Source organism: Ptiloglossa arizonensis, chromosome 9 (genome assembly GCF_051014685.1).
Source record: "Ptiloglossa arizonensis isolate GNS036 chromosome 9, iyPtiAriz1_principal, whole genome shotgun sequence".
NCBI classification, from domain to species: Eukaryota; Metazoa; Arthropoda; class Insecta; order Hymenoptera; family Colletidae; genus Ptiloglossa; species Ptiloglossa arizonensis.
In genome coordinates this window covers 16,591,914-16,610,851 of record NC_135056.1, presented here as the reverse complement: position 1 = coordinate 16,610,851, position 18,938 = coordinate 16,591,914, and the positions used below count along the sequence as shown (strand labels likewise).

At 33.0% G+C, this 18,938-nt stretch overlaps 2 protein-coding genes across 3 annotated transcripts; one reads left to right on the top strand and one right to left on the bottom strand.

Moving 5' to 3' along the window:
* Positions 1-1,273: 1,273 nt before the first annotated feature.
* Uqcr-q (Ubiquinol-cytochrome c reductase ubiquinone-binding protein) lies at positions 1,274-2,097 on the bottom strand. The gene is made up of 3 exons (XM_076320119.1): positions 1,992-2,097; positions 1,650-1,815; positions 1,274-1,483 (listed from the first exon to the last, which is right to left on the bottom strand). Exons 2-3 carry the CDS (start codon positions 1,801-1,803, stop codon positions 1,389-1,391), a joined length of 249 nt encoding a protein of 82 aa, XP_076176234.1. The 5' UTR covers positions 1,804-1,815; positions 1,992-2,097; the 3' UTR covers positions 1,274-1,388.
* Positions 2,098-2,717: 620 nt separating this feature from the next.
* Positions 2,718-17,911, top strand: Kdm5 (Lysine demethylase 5). 2 transcript variants are annotated; one of them, XM_076319939.1, is made up of 18 exons: positions 2,718-3,214; positions 6,241-6,457; positions 6,548-6,708; positions 6,795-7,157; positions 7,238-7,516; positions 7,593-8,085; positions 8,152-8,279; positions 8,355-8,549; positions 9,561-10,021; positions 10,093-10,354; positions 10,436-11,258; positions 11,328-11,536; positions 11,636-11,860; positions 11,955-12,039; positions 12,119-12,519; positions 12,761-12,881; positions 12,963-13,105; positions 13,470-17,911. In XM_076319939.1, exons 1-18 carry the CDS (start codon positions 2,984-2,986, stop codon positions 13,533-13,535), a joined length of 4,863 nt encoding a protein of 1,620 aa, XP_076176054.1. In that variant the 5' UTR covers positions 2,718-2,983; the 3' UTR covers positions 13,536-17,911. The 2 variants fall into 2 exon arrangements, with proteins under 2 accessions (XP_076176054.1, XP_076176053.1); XM_076319938.1 differs by having other exon boundaries at positions 2,719-3,214; positions 13,401-17,911.
* Positions 17,912-18,938: the final 1,027 nt, after the last annotated feature.

The window sequence follows — 18,938 nt, the reverse complement described above, 5'->3', positions numbered from 1 at the left end:
TACCTGATCGCTCTTTGCCTTGTCCGCTTCTTACCTGTTTTGCCCAGGTGCATTGCTGGTACGGGCTCTCCCATTGGTCGAAACGTACCTGCGGAATATGGCGTTCAGATCTAACGGAATCGGATACTTTCGACACGGTGTAGCAGGGGCGTATTAACGTCTTGGGAAAATATTGCGATCGAGAAATAATTAGCAGGAAATAATGAACAATTAAAATTTATCTTACGATCTTCCGAATCATCTGAAAGAATAAGTAAAATGAGAGCAAAAAGATACTGCCACCAAAATAACAGTAGGAAAAAAATGGACAATGCTATTAGCAACTTTACAATAATTTAACGGTAAATTAATAGTGATTGTAAATGATAAATTTTTATCTACAATTTTTTTTATAAAATACCGTCCTGTATATTTTTGTTTATGAAACATATAGACTCTCGTACAAAATGTTAGAAGTAGTCACGAATATTGTTAAAAACGAATAATGTTACCCGAACTTATTTGTTACGTTCTATGAAGGAAATGTAGTATAGATCGTAATATTAAAAATTATAATCTATAAAGAACGTTATGGTATGCTTTAGTATTGGTTATAATTGGGAAAAGAACGTTACTATTAACGTTATTATTTAAAAATGATAACTCGAAAATAAAGAAAATGAACAGCGTATGAGCTTGATGCTTTAGGTGATGCTACGGAAATTCCGAAGAAATCCGAGACTTGTATCTTGAACCAATGAAACTATTCGTTACAACAAGCGAATATACAGAATTTTTCTTGAAGAAAGATGGGTAACACCTGTCGATTAGTGTTTGATGGAAAGCAAGTGCAATAAGGCTTTTTTTTCTTTAATCTAGTCCATTGCATACTAAAGAGATTTTACATTATATTAAAAATATTTTTCATATTCTCACCCAAAACTCATTGTAACATTCAAGATATAAAAACAAACTAACAAAAAAATATGGGCAAATACAATTTTCATTACGGATCGTTGCATTCATTATATCGCTGCAAATCTTGTTTATAGTTCACAGAAGAGGTTAATTTATTCCGTTGATACGAATATTTCGGACAAAAATACCCGTACTTATATAGTGTACTGTTTAAATCCTTTACAAGGTATCAAAAATGCATATTTAAATTAATTGAAATGTGTTTCAGTATATATTTTTACACTATAGAGTAAGAAACAAAATTAGGATATAAATATATTGATGTTATTTGAAAATGATCAAGACAATATTTTGTTATTATTGAAATAATATAACATTTTTCCAAACACTAAAATTAGAAATTTTATTTCAAGTTAAATAATTACACCAATTTTGACTATCGCACTACATTCTTATTAATAGTAATTCATCAAATATTTAACGACTACAATCTATGTATCATTTTCATAGTCTTTTGGGTTCTTCCGATGCAAAGAATGATATTCTTCATTTGCCCATTCCATCACCAAATAAGTCATCAGAAAGACTGTAACATAAAATTAAATATGTAAACTTATACAAGAATGTCATTAATTGTATAATAGTATAACTGTTATGTAGCACGCTTTTTTTAATACAATTTTATTACTTTTATAAATGAAAATAAAAAAATTATTCAAATATTGTATTTGTAATTAATAAGAATCACTTACAAGGAGTACTACGTAATATAGAAGCATTAATACGACGTATCATATTAGGAACGCCATCCTTTATCATTCCAGCAAAAGCCCTCTGTTCATATGGACTAATGCGAAAATAAGTAATGCCACTGATATATGCAAGATTTCCGAATTTCTTCCCCATTTTGACTAGATTCTGCAAAAAAATATTTTACTCCTAAAAACTGACAAAACAAATTTAAAAATAGTAACAAGTAATTGGTAATGTAATCACAGTTTCAAAAGTAAGATCTATAAAACAAATGTCTATTTATTTTATAGAAGTAAATTATAAGTATCAAGATACAAATATTTCAAAATTATAAATCTTACCTAACACTTTCGTACTCGATGATACAAATGGCGAAGTACTCACAAAATACTGATATTTCAGAAGTACATTTGTCGGGGTAATAGTATAACGCCATCTGTCGTACAAAGAGCGGTAAACTTAAATTACATAATTCAGATGTGATTTTATTAATATTTATACTATAAAATGACAATAATAACTTTTTGTATTAATACTATGATAGATATTTATACTACACTTTTATAGGAATAATTTGCATAAATCATATTAATTTTATAATAAAATATCAACACTTCAAATTGTTAATTTAATGTTTGATGTAATAGAACACAAATTAATTTCATAATTAATATGAATATTCAAAATATATGTAGTTTAGTGGGTAATTTTCATTTAAAATTTGTATAAGTCAATTACATTGATTACATAATAATGGAAAAAGCTAAAATGTCATAGGGAATTTTCGTTTTTATTTATCATTTATTGAATTGAAATTTTAACTTGTGATGTGCAATTTTTTTTACAATTTAGGTACAGTTTTTTACTAAATAAGTATTAGTAATCTTGCATCCTGTGAAGTGTCCTGTAAGTAACAATTTTTTCCTACTCGCGTCGTTGCCGTTAACGTCCTATAAAAAGCGTAATGTGCACGAATCACTATTGACACGTTCCCTGGTGCAAGGTGGCGCCACTATAGCATTACAGTCAAGTGGATACAAGGGAAGAAGAGGTATATGAAGCAAGGAATAGGACAGTTGCTCGTGTGCGAGGCTCCGCGTGATATCGTGGATGTTGTGCGCCGTGTGTTTCGTGGCTAACGCGTATATTTTCAGTCGCTTTCCACCAGATACACAAATGCAGCTCGTGATGACGGTTTACCGAAGCACACTGCCAAATAAATTCTTGCAGCCGGCGGCTGAGTAACGGTGCTGGAGCTGGCGCGAGGTCCTCACCCGCGTTAGGTGCGTGTGAGCCACCTATCCGCGTCCAAGCTGTGTTGGACACTCAAGTCATGGTATCGAGGTTCGACACGAACTTCGGTTGCGAGGATTTTTTCGGGACTTATCACTGCACCCAAGACATGGCTTGCGATCGTGGTGATTCGGACTTCGAGTTCATTATACCGCCAGAGGCGCCGGTCTTCGAACCGAGTATCGAAGAGTTTCACGACCCCCTTGGCTACATTGCAAAAATACGACCGATCGCGGAGAAGTCTGGTATTTGTAAGATCAAACCGCCGCCTGTGAGTAAATCCTTCCATCGCGATTACATCAATCTTTTTCTTCTCTGTCTGTCTGCCTGCTTTCTCTTTCCTTTCCGTTATTGTGGGAAGGACGCTACACATCGATCCTCCTATTCTTTGCTATCCCGTTTGAACAGAGTTAAGCACGAATAGACAAATTTGTGTTTTTTGTGAATGTCGAGCGTGCAGATATGCACGCACGACCTCGTTTACATGCTATGACGCTTCCGTACGGACATCACAGTCGTGACATCACAAAATAAACGAGTTCCTACGTAATACGTACATTAGAACGAAAATTAATAGAAGTATGAAGTCAATTTCTCGTGACACCATATTTTCATATCAATATCGTTGATCGCTTTTTCTTGTATCGGCGTTAAAACGCTGGGGTCTGGTAAGAGTCATAGCGTTTCCGTCGACACGAGACGAATGATAATACGGTGAAAAAGGGAAGAAAAGACTATGATGCCGTGTGTCAGAGCATTTCGCCTTTATAAGATACACTGATAAGAATTGCATCGATGTTTAAAATGCATTGATATTCTTCTAACCAGGAAGTTGTGATTGAAGCGAGAGGATTCACGGAAAGTAAAAAAATCTGAAATCAAGTACGTTAGGTACTCGTCACATTGCGACATTAATATCGTTATAGCTAGAAGGTACGCTATGTAAAATGGCCGAGACAATCGAAACAATGTCACCTTAGCAAAATGTCTCGAAATGTTTTGGAAATTCAGAACGATGTCGATGGCATCGGTTGAGAAAGCGCTGAAAAAATTATCGGTATTCGTGGTCAACGATCTTCTTGAAACGTTCTGATATCGTAATATTGCAAATATGGGAATTGTTTGATGATATCCTAGAAGTTTCTATTTCGTCTCAGAGCACCTACACAATCGTATAAGCTCTCGTAGAGGTGAATTTTATTAACTTTCTGGAGTGTCATATGGGAAATATTACAAGAATCTTTCTGTTCTTTAATCTTTTTTTAGCAAATGATAAAACATTTGTTGCTCTTTACACTTTAAATATCTTAAAATAATATCCAATATCATTAAATTGTTCTGATACAAGTACATATAGGAAAAATTTGTAATTGTGAAGTATCCTCCTTCATAGTCTATATTTTATATATTGTTTGTTTAATTTGTATCGCTATTAGAACCTATTTGTGCCACCATTTTGTTTTCACACGCGTAGAAAAACGTTTTACAACGTAAATGTTTGAAAATACATTTTTATTTAAAAAGTTATGAAGAAGAAACAATGAAGTGGATTTATAATAATAATAATCTTGGGACAAATCGAATATTGTAGATATTAACTTCTATAAACGATCATGTAAAATGCAAAATATAATAAGAAAATGAATTTCCTTAAAAATATATTGTTATTCGATTAAATTATACTCTGCTGTTGCTTCAAAATTAATCATTTGTATAAAATGTGGGTTGAGAGATTACATGCGCCTAATTCGTAATCCTATTTGTATCTATGAATGATTTCCAATTACATTTCTTTAACATGACAATCTAGAGTTTTACAAAAAATTGTTTCGGCAATCTATCGTAAATAATTGCGATACTTGAAATTATTTCGTTAGGATCCAAATGTTATTCGTTACATTTATTATAACATATCACACCGCATTCAAATTATAGTTAATCCAAATCTTCCGCAACTTATTTCTTGTTGTGCAAATAGTTGAAATATGTTGTCATGAATTCCGTGCATCTGTTGCAAATTTTAAAAACACATAGTATAAAGATACTTGTACAATTTACAATTAAATGTTTTAGAGTCCTAGAGTCTTTTACGAGTTTAACCACGCTGAGTATATCGTTAGAGTTTTCCTCTCGCGGGATCGTTTTCTTAGGTCTTACAGAATTGATTTTCGCCGAGACTGTTGTTAACTATGATTGACAAGTTGATTTGTGTTTTCATGTACCTGTTCTCAATCTGACGATATATTTGTCAATAGCTTGTGAGTGTTTGAGAAAATTCATATTTTGTAACGGGATGACGCCATTACGGAAATAACTATGGCCACGACATTAAATGGGCGTCGTATATGGAGAAAATCTTTGTTTCGTTTATTTTTTTTCACGCATTCGCCCGTTATACTAGCGTACATTGTATAACAACATTTCGATGATTATTTTGTCATTGTAATTAAATACCAATGGTCTAAATAGCGTTCGCTAAAAGAAATTCGTTCTTAGCTTTAGTTAAAAATGAATGATGCCCTTAAAAAATTTGATGGACAACCATTCCAATGGTTGTTGCGTCATGATAGAGTTGAAGCTACGAAGGCACTTATTGATTATTTAGATACATATATTTATGAGTTACTACCTTCGTCAATGAATTTTCAATATATTAGATGATATCAGAGGACATGCAATTCTTTCATATCATTTTTTTTTCTTTTTTTTTTAATATTATAACGTTATTTCTATACGTTTATCTGTATTGTAGGCATATATCTTCATTTTATTAAACTAATTGACTCATCTGAAGACCTGTAAGTATTATCGCATAAGTGTATGAATTTGAAAATGTAGTAAATAACACAATACGATTTTTTTACACTTACATACGATAAATAAAAATTCGTCTTCTTTCAAATTTGTATTCTTAAAAATTCAATCAGTGTATTAAATACGCTATTCTCGGATAATAAATTTATACAATTACACGATTGCGATGTTAGTAAAAAAAGTTAAAAATTATTTTGAAATTTACATTCAACTTTTATAAGTAAACAAATGATAAGAATAGAAGTAATTAAAATAAAATAATTAAAATAATTTTATATAATAATGAGTTAATAGAACAGTATCTGAAGATGAAATTATAATATTAGTATTATACTATTACCTTATTATTACATAAAATTATTAAATTAAAATGATTAATATAACAGTATCTGAAGATGAAATCATAATACCAGCATTATATTATTACATTGTAAATAAAATAATATTTCATATATTTATGAAATTATTAATACTTTTTTGCAGAATTGGCAGCCACCATTTGCTGTTGATGTTGACAAATTCAAATTTGTTCCACGGATTCAAAGATTAAATGAATTAGAAGCGAAAACAAGGATAAAACTTAATTTTTTAGATCAAATTGCAAAATTCTGGGAGCTTCAAGGCTCTTCTTTAAAAATTCCTCTTGTAGAACGCAAAGCTCTTGATTTATATTCTTTACACAAAATAGTCACAGATGAAGGTTTGTTTTTGTTATTTAATTCCTAAAACAGTTAACAAGAATGAGGCTAATATGAGGTTAATATATTAATATTGAGCCTAATAATTACAGGTGGAATTGAAACAGTAACAAGAGAAAGAAGGTGGGCAAAAATTGCAAATAAATTAGGTTATCCATCTGGACGTAGTGTAGGAAGCATACTAAAGAATCATTATGAACGAATTTTATATCCATTTGACGTCTTTAAGCAAGGAAAAACTTTAACAGACATTGTAAGTTATTAAGTTATTTTTTGTATATATGCTACAGAATCTGTAGTATGTCATCATATATATTTAATACTCATTGAATTATACAGAAAATTGAAACAGATTCCAATGTGAATGAGAAGAAGGATAGAGATTACAAACCACATGGTATTATCTCACGGCAGCAAATCAAACCCCCAGCTGAGAAATTTTCACGGCGGTCAAAGAGATTCAGTGGTCAAGAAGAAAAGCAAGAAGTATCTGTGAAACAAGAAGAAGATTGTAAGGAGGAATGTGATTCGGACAATGATTGTAAAGATGGACTCAGAAGTAAAAATGGTGATGACAATAGTAAAGAGCTTAAGAAATTACAATTTTATGGAGCTGGTCCAAAGATGGCTGGATTTAATACCAAAGAAGGAAAGAAATCTAATAAAACTAGGGGTCTAAAACTTGTTTATGAATTTGATCCTGTGAGTATACAGTATGTTTTGGTTTTCTATGATTATGGTGCATAAATATTTTTTCAAAACTTATATACATTTTTATATAGTTGGCAAAATATATTTGTCACAATTGTGGAAGAGGTGATAATGAAGAAAACATGCTTTTGTGTGACGGATGTGATGATAGTTATCACACTTTCTGTCTTATGCCGCCATTGACAGAAATACCAAAAGGAGATTGGCGATGTCCAAAATGTGTTGCCGAAGAAGTTTCTAAACCAATGGAAGCATTTGGATTCGAACAAGCACAAAGAGAGTATACTCTTCAACAATTTGGAGAAATGGCTGATCAATTTAAAAGCGATTATTTTAACATGCCTGTACATGTACGTTACATTATTACATTTTGTAATAGAATGGTATTGAATTGAAATCATATAAGTTCAAAATTAATTTCTGCAGATGGTGCCAACATCCTTAGTAGAGAAAGAATTTTGGCGAATAGTTTCTTCAATCGATGAGGATGTAACAGTTGAATATGGAGCAGATTTACACACAATGGATCATGGATCTGGATTTCCAACAAAGACAAGTGTTAATTTATTTACATGTGATCAAGAATATGCCGAATCTTCGTGGAATTTAAATAATTTGCCAGTTTTACATGGAAGTGTACTGGGTCATATTAATGCTGATATCAGTGGTATGAAAGTACCATGGATGTATGTTGGCATGTGTTTTGCAACATTTTGTTGGCACAATGAAGATCATTGGAGCTATTCAATTAACTATCTGCATTGGGGGGAACCAAAAACGTGGTATGGTGTACCAGGCTCTCAAGCAGAACGATTTGAACATACAATGAAATCTGCTGCACCAGAATTATTTCATAGTCAGCCGGACTTACTTCACCAACTGGTTACTATAATGAATCCTAACATTTTAACAAGTGAAGGTAATAAAATTATTTTTAATTTCTACAGTTTTAAGATTATTAATATCGTTTTTATTTCAATGATAGGTGTTCCAGTATTCAGGACTGACCAACACGCAGGTGAATTTGTTGTGACGTTTCCGCGAGCGTATCACGCCGGATTCAATCAGGGATATAACTTCGCTGAAGCTGTGAATTTTGCACCTGCTGATTGGGTACACTGTCATCTTAAATTTGTATAACCAATTTTAATATAATGTGCTTTATAAATTGTATTGTATGTTTAATAGCTTAAAATTGGTCGGGAATGCATTACGCATTACTCGAATTTAAGACGATTTTGTGTATTTTCTCACGATGAATTGGTGTGCAAAATGTCACTGGATCCAGATTCATTGGATATTGGAATTGCAACTGCAACTTACCACGATATGCTGCAGATGGTAGATGATGAGAAGAAACTACGAAAAAATTTGTTAGAATGGGTAAGTTGCATCTATATAAATATTATTATCGATTTTATACATAAAATGGCTGATTTTATACATTAAATGAGTGAATGCTTCTCAGATTTCTTTGATACATTTATTTTTTATATTATAATTTATTATAGATAAAATATTTATACACAACAATCACATTAATAACAATACATTAGATCGTTAGCACAATTAATTAATACACGAATGTTTTATTTATTATTTCAAATATTAAGCTTTGGTTTTAACTAAATTGTATAAGAAGATTCATTGAATTTCTTTGAAAAACGTATAATGTTATGGGGATTCAAATCTTGCCTCCTAAACTAGTCAGTTACACAGGACGGGTTATAATTCTAAATGCACAGACCAATGTATTTAGGTCAAACAGTATAGTAAGTGCTAAAGCATTCCCTCACCAATTCAAGCACACAGTGTCGCACGCATACGTCGGCAAACGCATACATTTGTAGCCATGCGGGCACACGCGGTAAAAGACGTGTGTGTGCGTCTGATATTGCCAACCATTGGTCATCGCAATAGAGCTCCACCATCCACGTTATATTCCTCATTAATGCCTCCATATATTTCGTTATATTTGGTTAGCCTGTGTTCGTTGTCGTTAAAATAGTTTTTGTGCGATCGTTCTTTAGTTATCGACCTTGACTAGTTGATGCCTATTTGGTGTGTCTCTGATCTTGATTATGTAACTTTTATTGGTGAATAGAGGTTATGTTTTTAAAGCCTTGCCATGATGCTAAACAGGCATTACGTTTCCCCTGTGGATTCAGGGAATTTTAACATTTTTCACGTGAATTGATTGAAAAGTGTTTACGATATTCTTAAATGAATCACATATTAGTAAAATCTTTGTATATATCGAAGTTAATTTGTGTACAGATGGGTACATGTGTTTCATTAATACATAGTCTCATTCTGATTTATTGTTTCTTGTAAAATGTAAGAATAGTAAATGATTCCATGAATGATTTTTGTGTTGAAAATCGTGTTTTTTAGGGTGTAACAGAAGCGGAACGTGAAGCATTTGAACTTTTACCGGATGATGAGAGACAGTGTGAAGCGTGCAAGACAACTTGTTTCTTAAGTGCGGTTACATGTTCATGCCAGAGTTCACAGTTAGTTTGCTTGAGACATTTCACCGAACTTTGTGATTGTCCTCCAGAAAAGCATACATTACGTTATCGATATACTTTAGACGAATTACCCATTATGTTACAAAAGTTAAAATTAAAAGCTGAGTCATTTGACTCGTGGGTAACAAAAGTAAAAGAAGCCATGGATCCTGATAAGAAAAGTGATAAAATTGAGTTGAGTGAGTTAAAGGAACTTTTAAATGAAGCAGAAAATAAAAAATTCCCAGAAAGTGAGCTATTAACAGCGTTAACAACAGCTGTACAAGATGCTGAAAAGTGTGCAAGCGTTGCACAACAACTTCTAAATAATAAACAGAGAACCAGGTATGAGTACCTATTTATATGCATAATACATATATTATACAAATAAACTTATTTGGATATTTTTCATTTAGAACCAGACAATCGGTTGAAACTAAATATAAACTTACGATAGAAGAATTAACCCTTTTCTATAAAGAAATTACGAATTTGTGCTGTGAACTTAAGGAATCTGATGGCGTAAAATTTATACTCGATCAAGTATTACAGTTTCAAAAAGATGCAGAAGAATTAGAAGCTAAGGAAGATAATTGTGATCTTGAACAGTTAGAAAAATGTATTGACTTTGGTGATTCTATTTGTATCGAGTTACCTCAACTTGTTCGTTTGAAACAAGTAAGTAGATGTAAATTAAACATATTTTTATTAACAATGTATACCTGTTTTGTAGTGTGATTCAATACTTATTCGTTGCAGAAATTAACACAAATTCAATGGCTTGAGGAAGTAAAGACTATTCAAGAAGATCCAAAATCTATACATCGAGATGATTTAGCAAAATTGATTGAAAAGGGTATGACGATACCTCCTCATTTAAGTATAGAAAATACACTTTCCGAATTACAAGCATTAATGATTGGAATTGACAAGTGGGAAGAGAAAGCAAAATTGTATCTTCACACGAAAAGTAGACAAACTATATCATCTTTAGAAGAGTTTATTCGTGAGGCAGATGAAGTCGATGCTTATTTACCAAGCTTAGATATTCTCCAAGATACATTGAATAAGGCAAAAAATTGGACAAAAATGGTAGAGGAAGTGCAAGCAAGAGAGAATTTTCCTTATTATGATACGTTAGACGATTTGATTAAAAAAGGTAGAAGTATTCCATTGCATCTAGATGCTCTACCAATTTTAGAGTCTACTATTTCACAAGCAAAGGCTTGGAAAGAAAGGACAGCAAGAACATTCCTAAGGAAAAATTCACATTACACTTTAATGGAGGCTTTGTCTCCCCGAATTGGAGTTGGTATACAAGCGTTGAAAGCTAAAAAGAGTAAAAGTGAAGAATCTGTAGGACCTGTCTTTGTCTGTGATACAAAATTGGACGATTCCAATGACTCTGCTACAGTTGTAGCTGCGTTTAAATTAGCCGAACAACGTGAAATGGAAGCAATGAGAAATTTACGAGAGAGAAATTTAATGAAAACTGAGATGGACGATTCAAGGTATTGTGTCTGTCGTCGCCCAAGATTTGGCCTTATGCTTCAATGCGAACTTTGTAAAGATTGGTTTCATTGTAAGTATGAAACTATACGTATTTATAAGTCAAATGCAAAGGTTACTTAATCGTAATTATTTGTTTTAGCAAACTGTGTACCACTACCGAAAACGTCGTACAAAGGAAAATTACCAATGTCAAGAGAGATTAAATTTTTATGTCCTTGTTGTTTACGTTCGCGGCGACCACGGTTAGAAACAATTTTGGCGCTTTTAGTTAGTCTTCAAAAAATTCCAATTCGTTTACCAGAGGGTGAGGCATTGCAGTGTCTAACAGAACGTGCAATGAATTGGCAGGTGAGTTTTATATAAGAAATAAATGTTAATAATGTAAAGTGTGGGTTGTAATTTATAATCATATATAACGTAATTTGTAATTGTATATACTTCGAATAGGATCGAGCCCGACAAGCATTAGCTACAGATGAAATTTCATCGGCATTGGCAAAATTATCTGTTCTCTCACAAAAATTAGTAGAAGCGGCAGCAAGGGAAAAGACAGAAAAGATAATTAGTAGTGAGTTGAAAAAAGCGGCGAATAATCCCGAACTACATCAGAGAGTACAAGCAATTGCACCACTTAGCGGTGTACACTCGGATGATAGTGCACTTAGTACTGCAGTAAGTGTCAATAACACTAATTCAATTTGTTTAAAGTTGTAGTGTAAATTTATATGTAAATTACATGGTTGAATATATACACTATATATTTTAGGACGACGACGACGACGTTGTTACCATAGATGATGACGAGCCAAGTTGTAGTACGTTCAACAGTAATGAACATGCATATTCTTATAGTAAGATTTTTCTTTATGAAGAACAGATTTTTACTATATGAATTAAATATTGATGGCATTCATATTTTTTTTTTTTTAGTATCTAAAGTACAACGTAAGTCTCAATCAAATGATTCAACCGAAGCTGCAGTTATGCTCTCACAATCTGCAAGGTTACGTTTAGAAGAATTAATGATGGAAGGTGATTTGTTGGAAGTCGCACTTGATGAAACGCAACATATATGGCGTATATTAAGTCATACGAACAGCCCAAGTACAGTTCGTAAATACGCGTCATACGAAGAAGTACAAACCAATTTAAACCAGGATGCGAAAGACGTAAAAAAGCGGGGAAGAAAAAGGAAGTCCGAAGAGTTCGAGTTACTCAAGAAACTGGGACGACAAAAAATGGAAGAAAAAAATTTAGCCAAACGTAAGGGGCTACAGAAAGAAAAGAAATCAGCCAGTTCTCCGTTGCCAATAAAGCGTGGACCTCGAAAGGTATTTATATTAAAATACTATCTGTCTCGAGTTAAAACTTTCAAATTTAACATTATTCGGATTAAAAATATGATTATAGTTACAAATTTTTGGATAAAAAAATTATGTGTAGTATGAATTTAAAATTGCATATAAAATTAATGAAGTTTGAATTCGAGACATATTTGAATTTAAAATCAATGGAATAAATATAGTTCGTTGAACATCGGTTAGCTCGATTTCAGTTAAATGTGTATTGCAGATGAAACGTAAAGAAGGCGATGAAGGGCCAAAGAAAAGGGGTGGTAACCGTAAGAAAACCAAACAAGACACCTCTGATGAAGAAGATGATTGCGCAGCCGTTAATTGCTTGCGACCTAGTGGTAAGAATATTGCTCGTTAGAAAAGCATTTTAATATAATTATTATGGCTATAATATTGGATACACTTTCGTTTGAATACAGGGAGGGAAGTTGATTGGGTTCAGTGTGATGGTGGCTGCGAAGGTTGGTTCCACATGCACTGCGTCGGGTTGGATCGTACAGAAATTGCAGAAGAAGACGATTATATATGTAGTAACTGCAAAGAGGCAGAACAAAACTCAACGGTATGTTTACATTAGTGGGCTCAAAAACGTTATCGCTGCTAATTTTAAACCAGATAATTTTATTTATATTTGTTACACTTATGTAAAAGGAATTTTTGTTGGCTTTATCGTTTTATTGTTGCGATTGTTTCCTCTTCATTAGTAGAGTATACACTCAGTAGAATTTCAGTAACATTGTTGCTCTCAATTTCATTTACTCGATGTTTTTTTAAGTTCTTACTGTTTATTTGCGTGGTAGTATTTTTATTACATTATAGTTTTAGAGCAATATTTTTTTATGTTATCCATGCTGTAGTCAAGAGCGCCAGATCCACTAGCTGAATCGTTAGGCCTGGATGCACTTCTTTCCCTTTCTCAATCCCAGGGGTACCAGGGCACAGATAGTGAAGCAGACATCCAGGAAACGACATCCTTCGTCAGGACCTACTAGCCTACTTTATCTTGTTAGCTCCGTATAAGGCTAGGATGCTCACCGATTTCAAATCATTTCGACTGTGAATTTACAGTCTGACATTTAATGTTACCTATCACTTTTACCCCAGTCCGTTGGTACTGCAGGTCATCGTGTGTCATATGGTTATTGTTGCGAGTGGATGTTGGAGATAAAGTATTATATTACAGTCAAATTACAATCTTAACGACTATGAACATTATTTTTCTACTTTGATTTGATGCGCTTTATAGAACAGCAAGTTTTTCGTATGTATCACATTGCATTGTATTTTATTTTTTTGAGATAAGAAATGTTTATCCTTGCCAGGAGGTGGACTTATTGTCCAAGTATAATACATTCGTTTGTATTTGTGGTCAATTATTTTCATTGCATTACATTTTTACGTATCTAAACGGTTCGAACTGGTTAATGTTAATTTATAACATTAAATCCTGCTTGTTTTTATTTACATTTAAAGAATAAGTTAATTCTAAATTAATTACGAACTTCTACCGAAGAAACTTTTTTCACGAGTCATAATACGTAGATATCACGGATGAACCGTGATGTGCTTCGTGATTTATACGCGGATTTTGAGAAAGTCAATATTTTGCATCTGATTGTAACTGTTGTCTCTTGTCTCTTGTCTCTCGCTGTCAATGTCGATGAAAAAGAAAATTCACGTTTCGCGAGGCCAACGACTGTCAACTAACAAACGGTATGCGTTAACACTATTTATAATGCGATCTGTAGCGTGAGTGTGATGCTCTTGATATAAGTGAAGTGAAGGATGGAAGGATGTAAAATAAGCCGGGGCATTGTATGACCTAACGATTTGGGCGATATGTGACAGGAGGAAAAAGAAATTAGCGACGGCGTTAGTGCACGTAATGAAAGCAAAAGAGTCGTCTCAGAATACTTCTACTCTGAAGAAGATTCCGTCGGTTTTTGTATCAGTTTTTAATTGTAATGATGTAAAATGGAACAGATATCCATTTACGTCATATAGTATGTACAGATAGACTGAGAGATGTGTGTATTAAGATATAGATATTATACTTACATATAAGAAAATTAGATTGAAATATATAGGTAGAAATAAGTTACAGTTTGTATAAAGAAAAGAATTGACACGCAGATACATAGCATATCTAAATCTGCCTTCCTGATATAATTAATTGAAATTTATCGGATTTTGGACCAGAGTGTACAACTTATAATTCAGTTTGTATTTCTTGCCATAAATATTTACGGTATTATTAATTTGGGTTGAGATTCCTTGAAGGGCCTAATCGAAGACCGTATATTTTACAGAGTAAATTCTACTTGAAGTATTAATCTATAATTTTATAATTTCAACCAAATGAAAATAATATTTGTCTTAATTTTTCGTATGACTCTGTTTCTGTTTTAATATTCAAATTTGGCAAGTGAACGAATCACACTTAATATTGTAATTTGTCTATTATTTTGATCCTATCGTTTTATGAATTCAACATTTGTTCGATTTAAATTTCCAAGGTTGTCAGAGGTTCGATCAGTCATTTTACATAACTAAACTTTACTGAACATTTTTAACGTCCACACGATGTAACACACTGGCATAGTGTAATTAAAGCATACTTATTACTTTGTACATTAAAGTATTATAAAATCGCTAAATATAAAAGTTATAAAGATACTTACGCTAACGATAAGATATATTCCGTAATAAACGATTTTATAAATGTTGTAAGCATTACAAATATGGATCTCATTCTCTGTGAACAAAACTAAAACGAAAGGGGTACATCGTTATCATTGATGTGAAGTGTAGAATTTGTGTATTTGATGTTGACTCTGGTACAAAACCATGCTTCGTATGGTAGTTGATAACGACTTTCTAGTTACTTTTTAATGTGATTGTTTAACTAAGTTTTTCTCTCTTTTTCCTTTTTTTTGTGTTTTTTTTTTTTTTTTTAATATAAAAAACGATTTGTTTTATTATCTCGTGCAAATGTGTTATGTGCGTGTCTCTGTCTACTTATGTAGTTCTTTGCACGGTATGCAAAGAGTATTGTATAAAAACGAAACTTTTATCCTAGATCAATTGGTGAAACAGCGTACTAGCAGCGCGGGATACTTTGTATAATTACTTGTTAATGAAAAAGTGTCGTTCATTGAGTTTCCAATGCAAACTTAAACTTTATGAATGCGTGTTATGTGTGGAACGACGCGCGACGCACAGTGTGTTTTAAACGCTCCTGTATTGGAACATACAACGCGAGTCGTCGGTGGACGGCTACACCACCAAATGGATTCTGTTAACAAAATATCTATGTTCCATTGTTAGGCGTAGCTTAAGAAAGACGGATTGTTTGAACAATCGGTTAACAGAATTCATTTCGAAATAATCGATTTAGCGGTAAAAGTAGATAATCCAGACTGTATCGTAGACCATCTCTGAACAGTATGTCGCGCGTAACGTTTAAAACAGACTGTGGGTCAAAGAATCGGTGAGACATTATGTGTACACACATATATTTTTGTACAGATACATACGGGCTCGATAATCTCATTGATTATCGCGCTTGGATATACGCGGGAACACAGTGAATTTCTAACGATAGTGTTTTCGCGGTTCTGTTAGATGAAGTATGAATTTCATTTATTTCCTTTCATGATAAAAAAAGTATATATATAAACACACACACACACACACACACACACACACACACACACACACACACACACACACACACACACACACACACACACACACACACACATCCATACACGTACATACACATACATATATTGGTTACGTATATTTTATACGAGGTACTTAGAATCATTTTCTATTAAGAGTAATATCTAATAAAAAGAAACACGCAAGAAATTCATGAGGTACACTATCATTAAAAATACATTGTGATTAATAGCTCGAGAAGATTGGAACTGCGTGATTGCTCACAGCTGTTGCTACATGCAGGATGGACATACTGGAACAATGTACTTTACCATAAAACACTTGTGTACTATGTTGAATACTGATGACTTGATATAACTGATTCAGCATATATAAAGGCAAGTGCCTACACGTTCCCAAGGAGTTGTACTAATCATCGTACGAAAGAAATTCATCTTTTGTTAGCCTTCCCGATGACAAGCACAAAACGGTCTAGTATTAATTTTGTTTTCCTTGAAATGAAACGTTTACGTAACATACACTATTAGCCGATTAAACAGTTCACTGAATCCGTACGAATAGTGTATTATTAAAGGAAAAGTATTATATTTCGACCAAATCGTTTTTGTAAATTAATATTGTAATTAGATGTCATGCACACGTGTAGCAAATTCTGATTTTTGAGCGCAGCCAATACTTTTTTAAAACAGTTATTCGTGTATTTATCTTCATTGCCACGCATATTGTTTACAGGGAGAGTTATTGGGAGTTGCTTTTTTTTTTAATTCAACGAGGATTTCATCCGAAACTCCTATTTTGTGATACGATTACAAATTGCTTACTGGCGATGATAGGAAGTCATTTATTTTCACGTCGGTGAATATTTCATTATTTTTTTTTTTTTTTTTTTTTTTTTTTTTTTTTATTTTATATATATATTATTATTATCGTAGAATTGTGCGTATATGTATTTTGTTTGTGTTTTTAAAAAGCGATCAAATTTAATGCAAAATTAATGGTCAATCGGAGTCCATGATATTGGCCAAGTTTTGTTCAATGTACGTATGATGTTTACTTATAAGCAAATGAATCATTTATTTTCATTGAAATGATTTAGTCAGAAGGCGTTACTTAACTTCCAATGCACCGTTACTAATGACCTTTATATTCAGCTCAATCGTTTCTTTACGCTTTATTTCTTCCTATTTCTGTGCAAGCCACAGAAAAATCCGCGTAGAAGCGTTTGTGACAAATTTAACGTGTTTTTAGTTATTCCAAACTTCGCCTCGCAGAGAAGCCTTTTAAATTCCACCAAAAATGTGTATAGTCGGTAGAGAAACACTATTGCAGATTTCGTATTTTTACATTTTCGTTTATTCGTGTTTTTTTTTTTTTTTCTTTTTTGTTTTGTTTTGTTTTTGAATCTCTTCGAAGTTGATTCGTTAACGAGGAAATCTTTTGTTAATGGGTGCGACACTCCATCGTCGTCACCTTGCGTAAATAACTATTTTACTATACGACGCTCGGATATAGTTTATTTCCTTTATACACGAATCATTGTAGACAGACAAATATTTATGAACAGTAAATGTAATTTAAGGCTAAGTAGCGTTAAAGTAGTCCTTTATTTGTAAGATTATATCACTTTGATTTCCGATAAAATATATTAAATGTATATGTGTACATGTACATTCAATACTGTGAAGCGTTTGCACTGTTTTTCATGTCTATTACCTGTGCTTACTTTCGATCGATGCATAAGAAAATGTTTCATCGAACGCGCGACGTATCTTGGAACTAGGTCGAAATAACATTCCCAACGATTTCCAGACTTCATTAATTCGGTGAGAAAAAAAAATCGTAAATTCTATAACAAATATTAAAAACTTTTCCATTTCATTCGTTTCGACCCTCAAATTTACTTCAATGTGTTTTCTGTTATAAAATTTAGAAGTTTCGTGTATGTTGATCCAATAATGTATTCTCGTTGGAACATATTCGAGTACCATGAACAAAAATATTCTCAGAAAGAAAAGTAGAAAGAATACAAAATTTTTATCGGAACCATTCTGTCTCAGTAATGTAGAGCACATTTTTCAATGTGTTCAACGGACAGACTTTTATAGGCAGGTGGAGCGAAGTGTTGGAAAAATTCAATCCAGAAACCGTGAAATTCTGACAAGTCGATCGTTGCTCATCTCCCGTGATGTAACATTATTTAAAAGGGGTCGATGCCCGTGGAAGCGTATTCGTGTGACCGGTGGGAGAGATAGAATGTCAATAAAGAGCGGCGGAACATGAAAGTTGGGGGAGACATGAATTTCTCGTTTATATGACGTACAACGGGAAGTTGGGCAAGCTGGGTCAGAAAGATTTTTGTGTTCGTGTTAGACAGGACTTTCGATGAAAGTAATATCTCAGGTGTTGGGAGAAAAAAAAATTGGAACGCAGAAGTAATTTTCACTTTGGCCCAAAGCGACAGTCGCTGGCACAAAATCGGAGAAATTTATTTCCGTTCCTCGATATTTGTACAATTAAATGTTACGCGTCGAAGTTGCCCGGTGAGATTTTTTCCGCAATTTTACAATCTCTATAAAAGTATTTATCCGCAAGAATAATTCGTAAACGGACGACTCGTGACAAAAATGAAATCGTATCTCGCATCGTATCAATTTAAACGGTACACCTAAAACACGCGATAGGATTGCGCGTATTAGTTTAACCCATTTGTC

Excerpts from the sequence above, each read along its gene's own strand:
- Uqcr-q (XM_076320119.1), bottom strand. The coding sequence starts at position 1,803 with ATGGGGAAGAAATTCGGAAATCTTGCATATATCAGTGGCATTACTTAT. Across the intron at positions 1,484-1,649 it reads TATATTACGTAGTACTCCTT|TCTTTCTGATGACTTATTTG; the intron begins GTAAGTGATTCT and ends TTTATGTTACAG.
- Kdm5 (XM_076319938.1), top strand. The coding sequence starts at position 2,984 with ATGGTATCGAGGTTCGACACGAACTTCGGTTGCGAGGATTTTTTCGGG. Across the intron at positions 8,550-9,560 it reads GAAAAAATTTGTTAGAATGG|GGTGTAACAGAAGCGGAACG; the intron begins GTAAGTTGCATC and ends CGTGTTTTTTAG. Across the intron at positions 12,040-12,118 it reads TGAACATGCATATTCTTATA|TATCTAAAGTACAACGTAAG; the intron begins GTAAGATTTTTC and ends TTTTTTTTTTAG.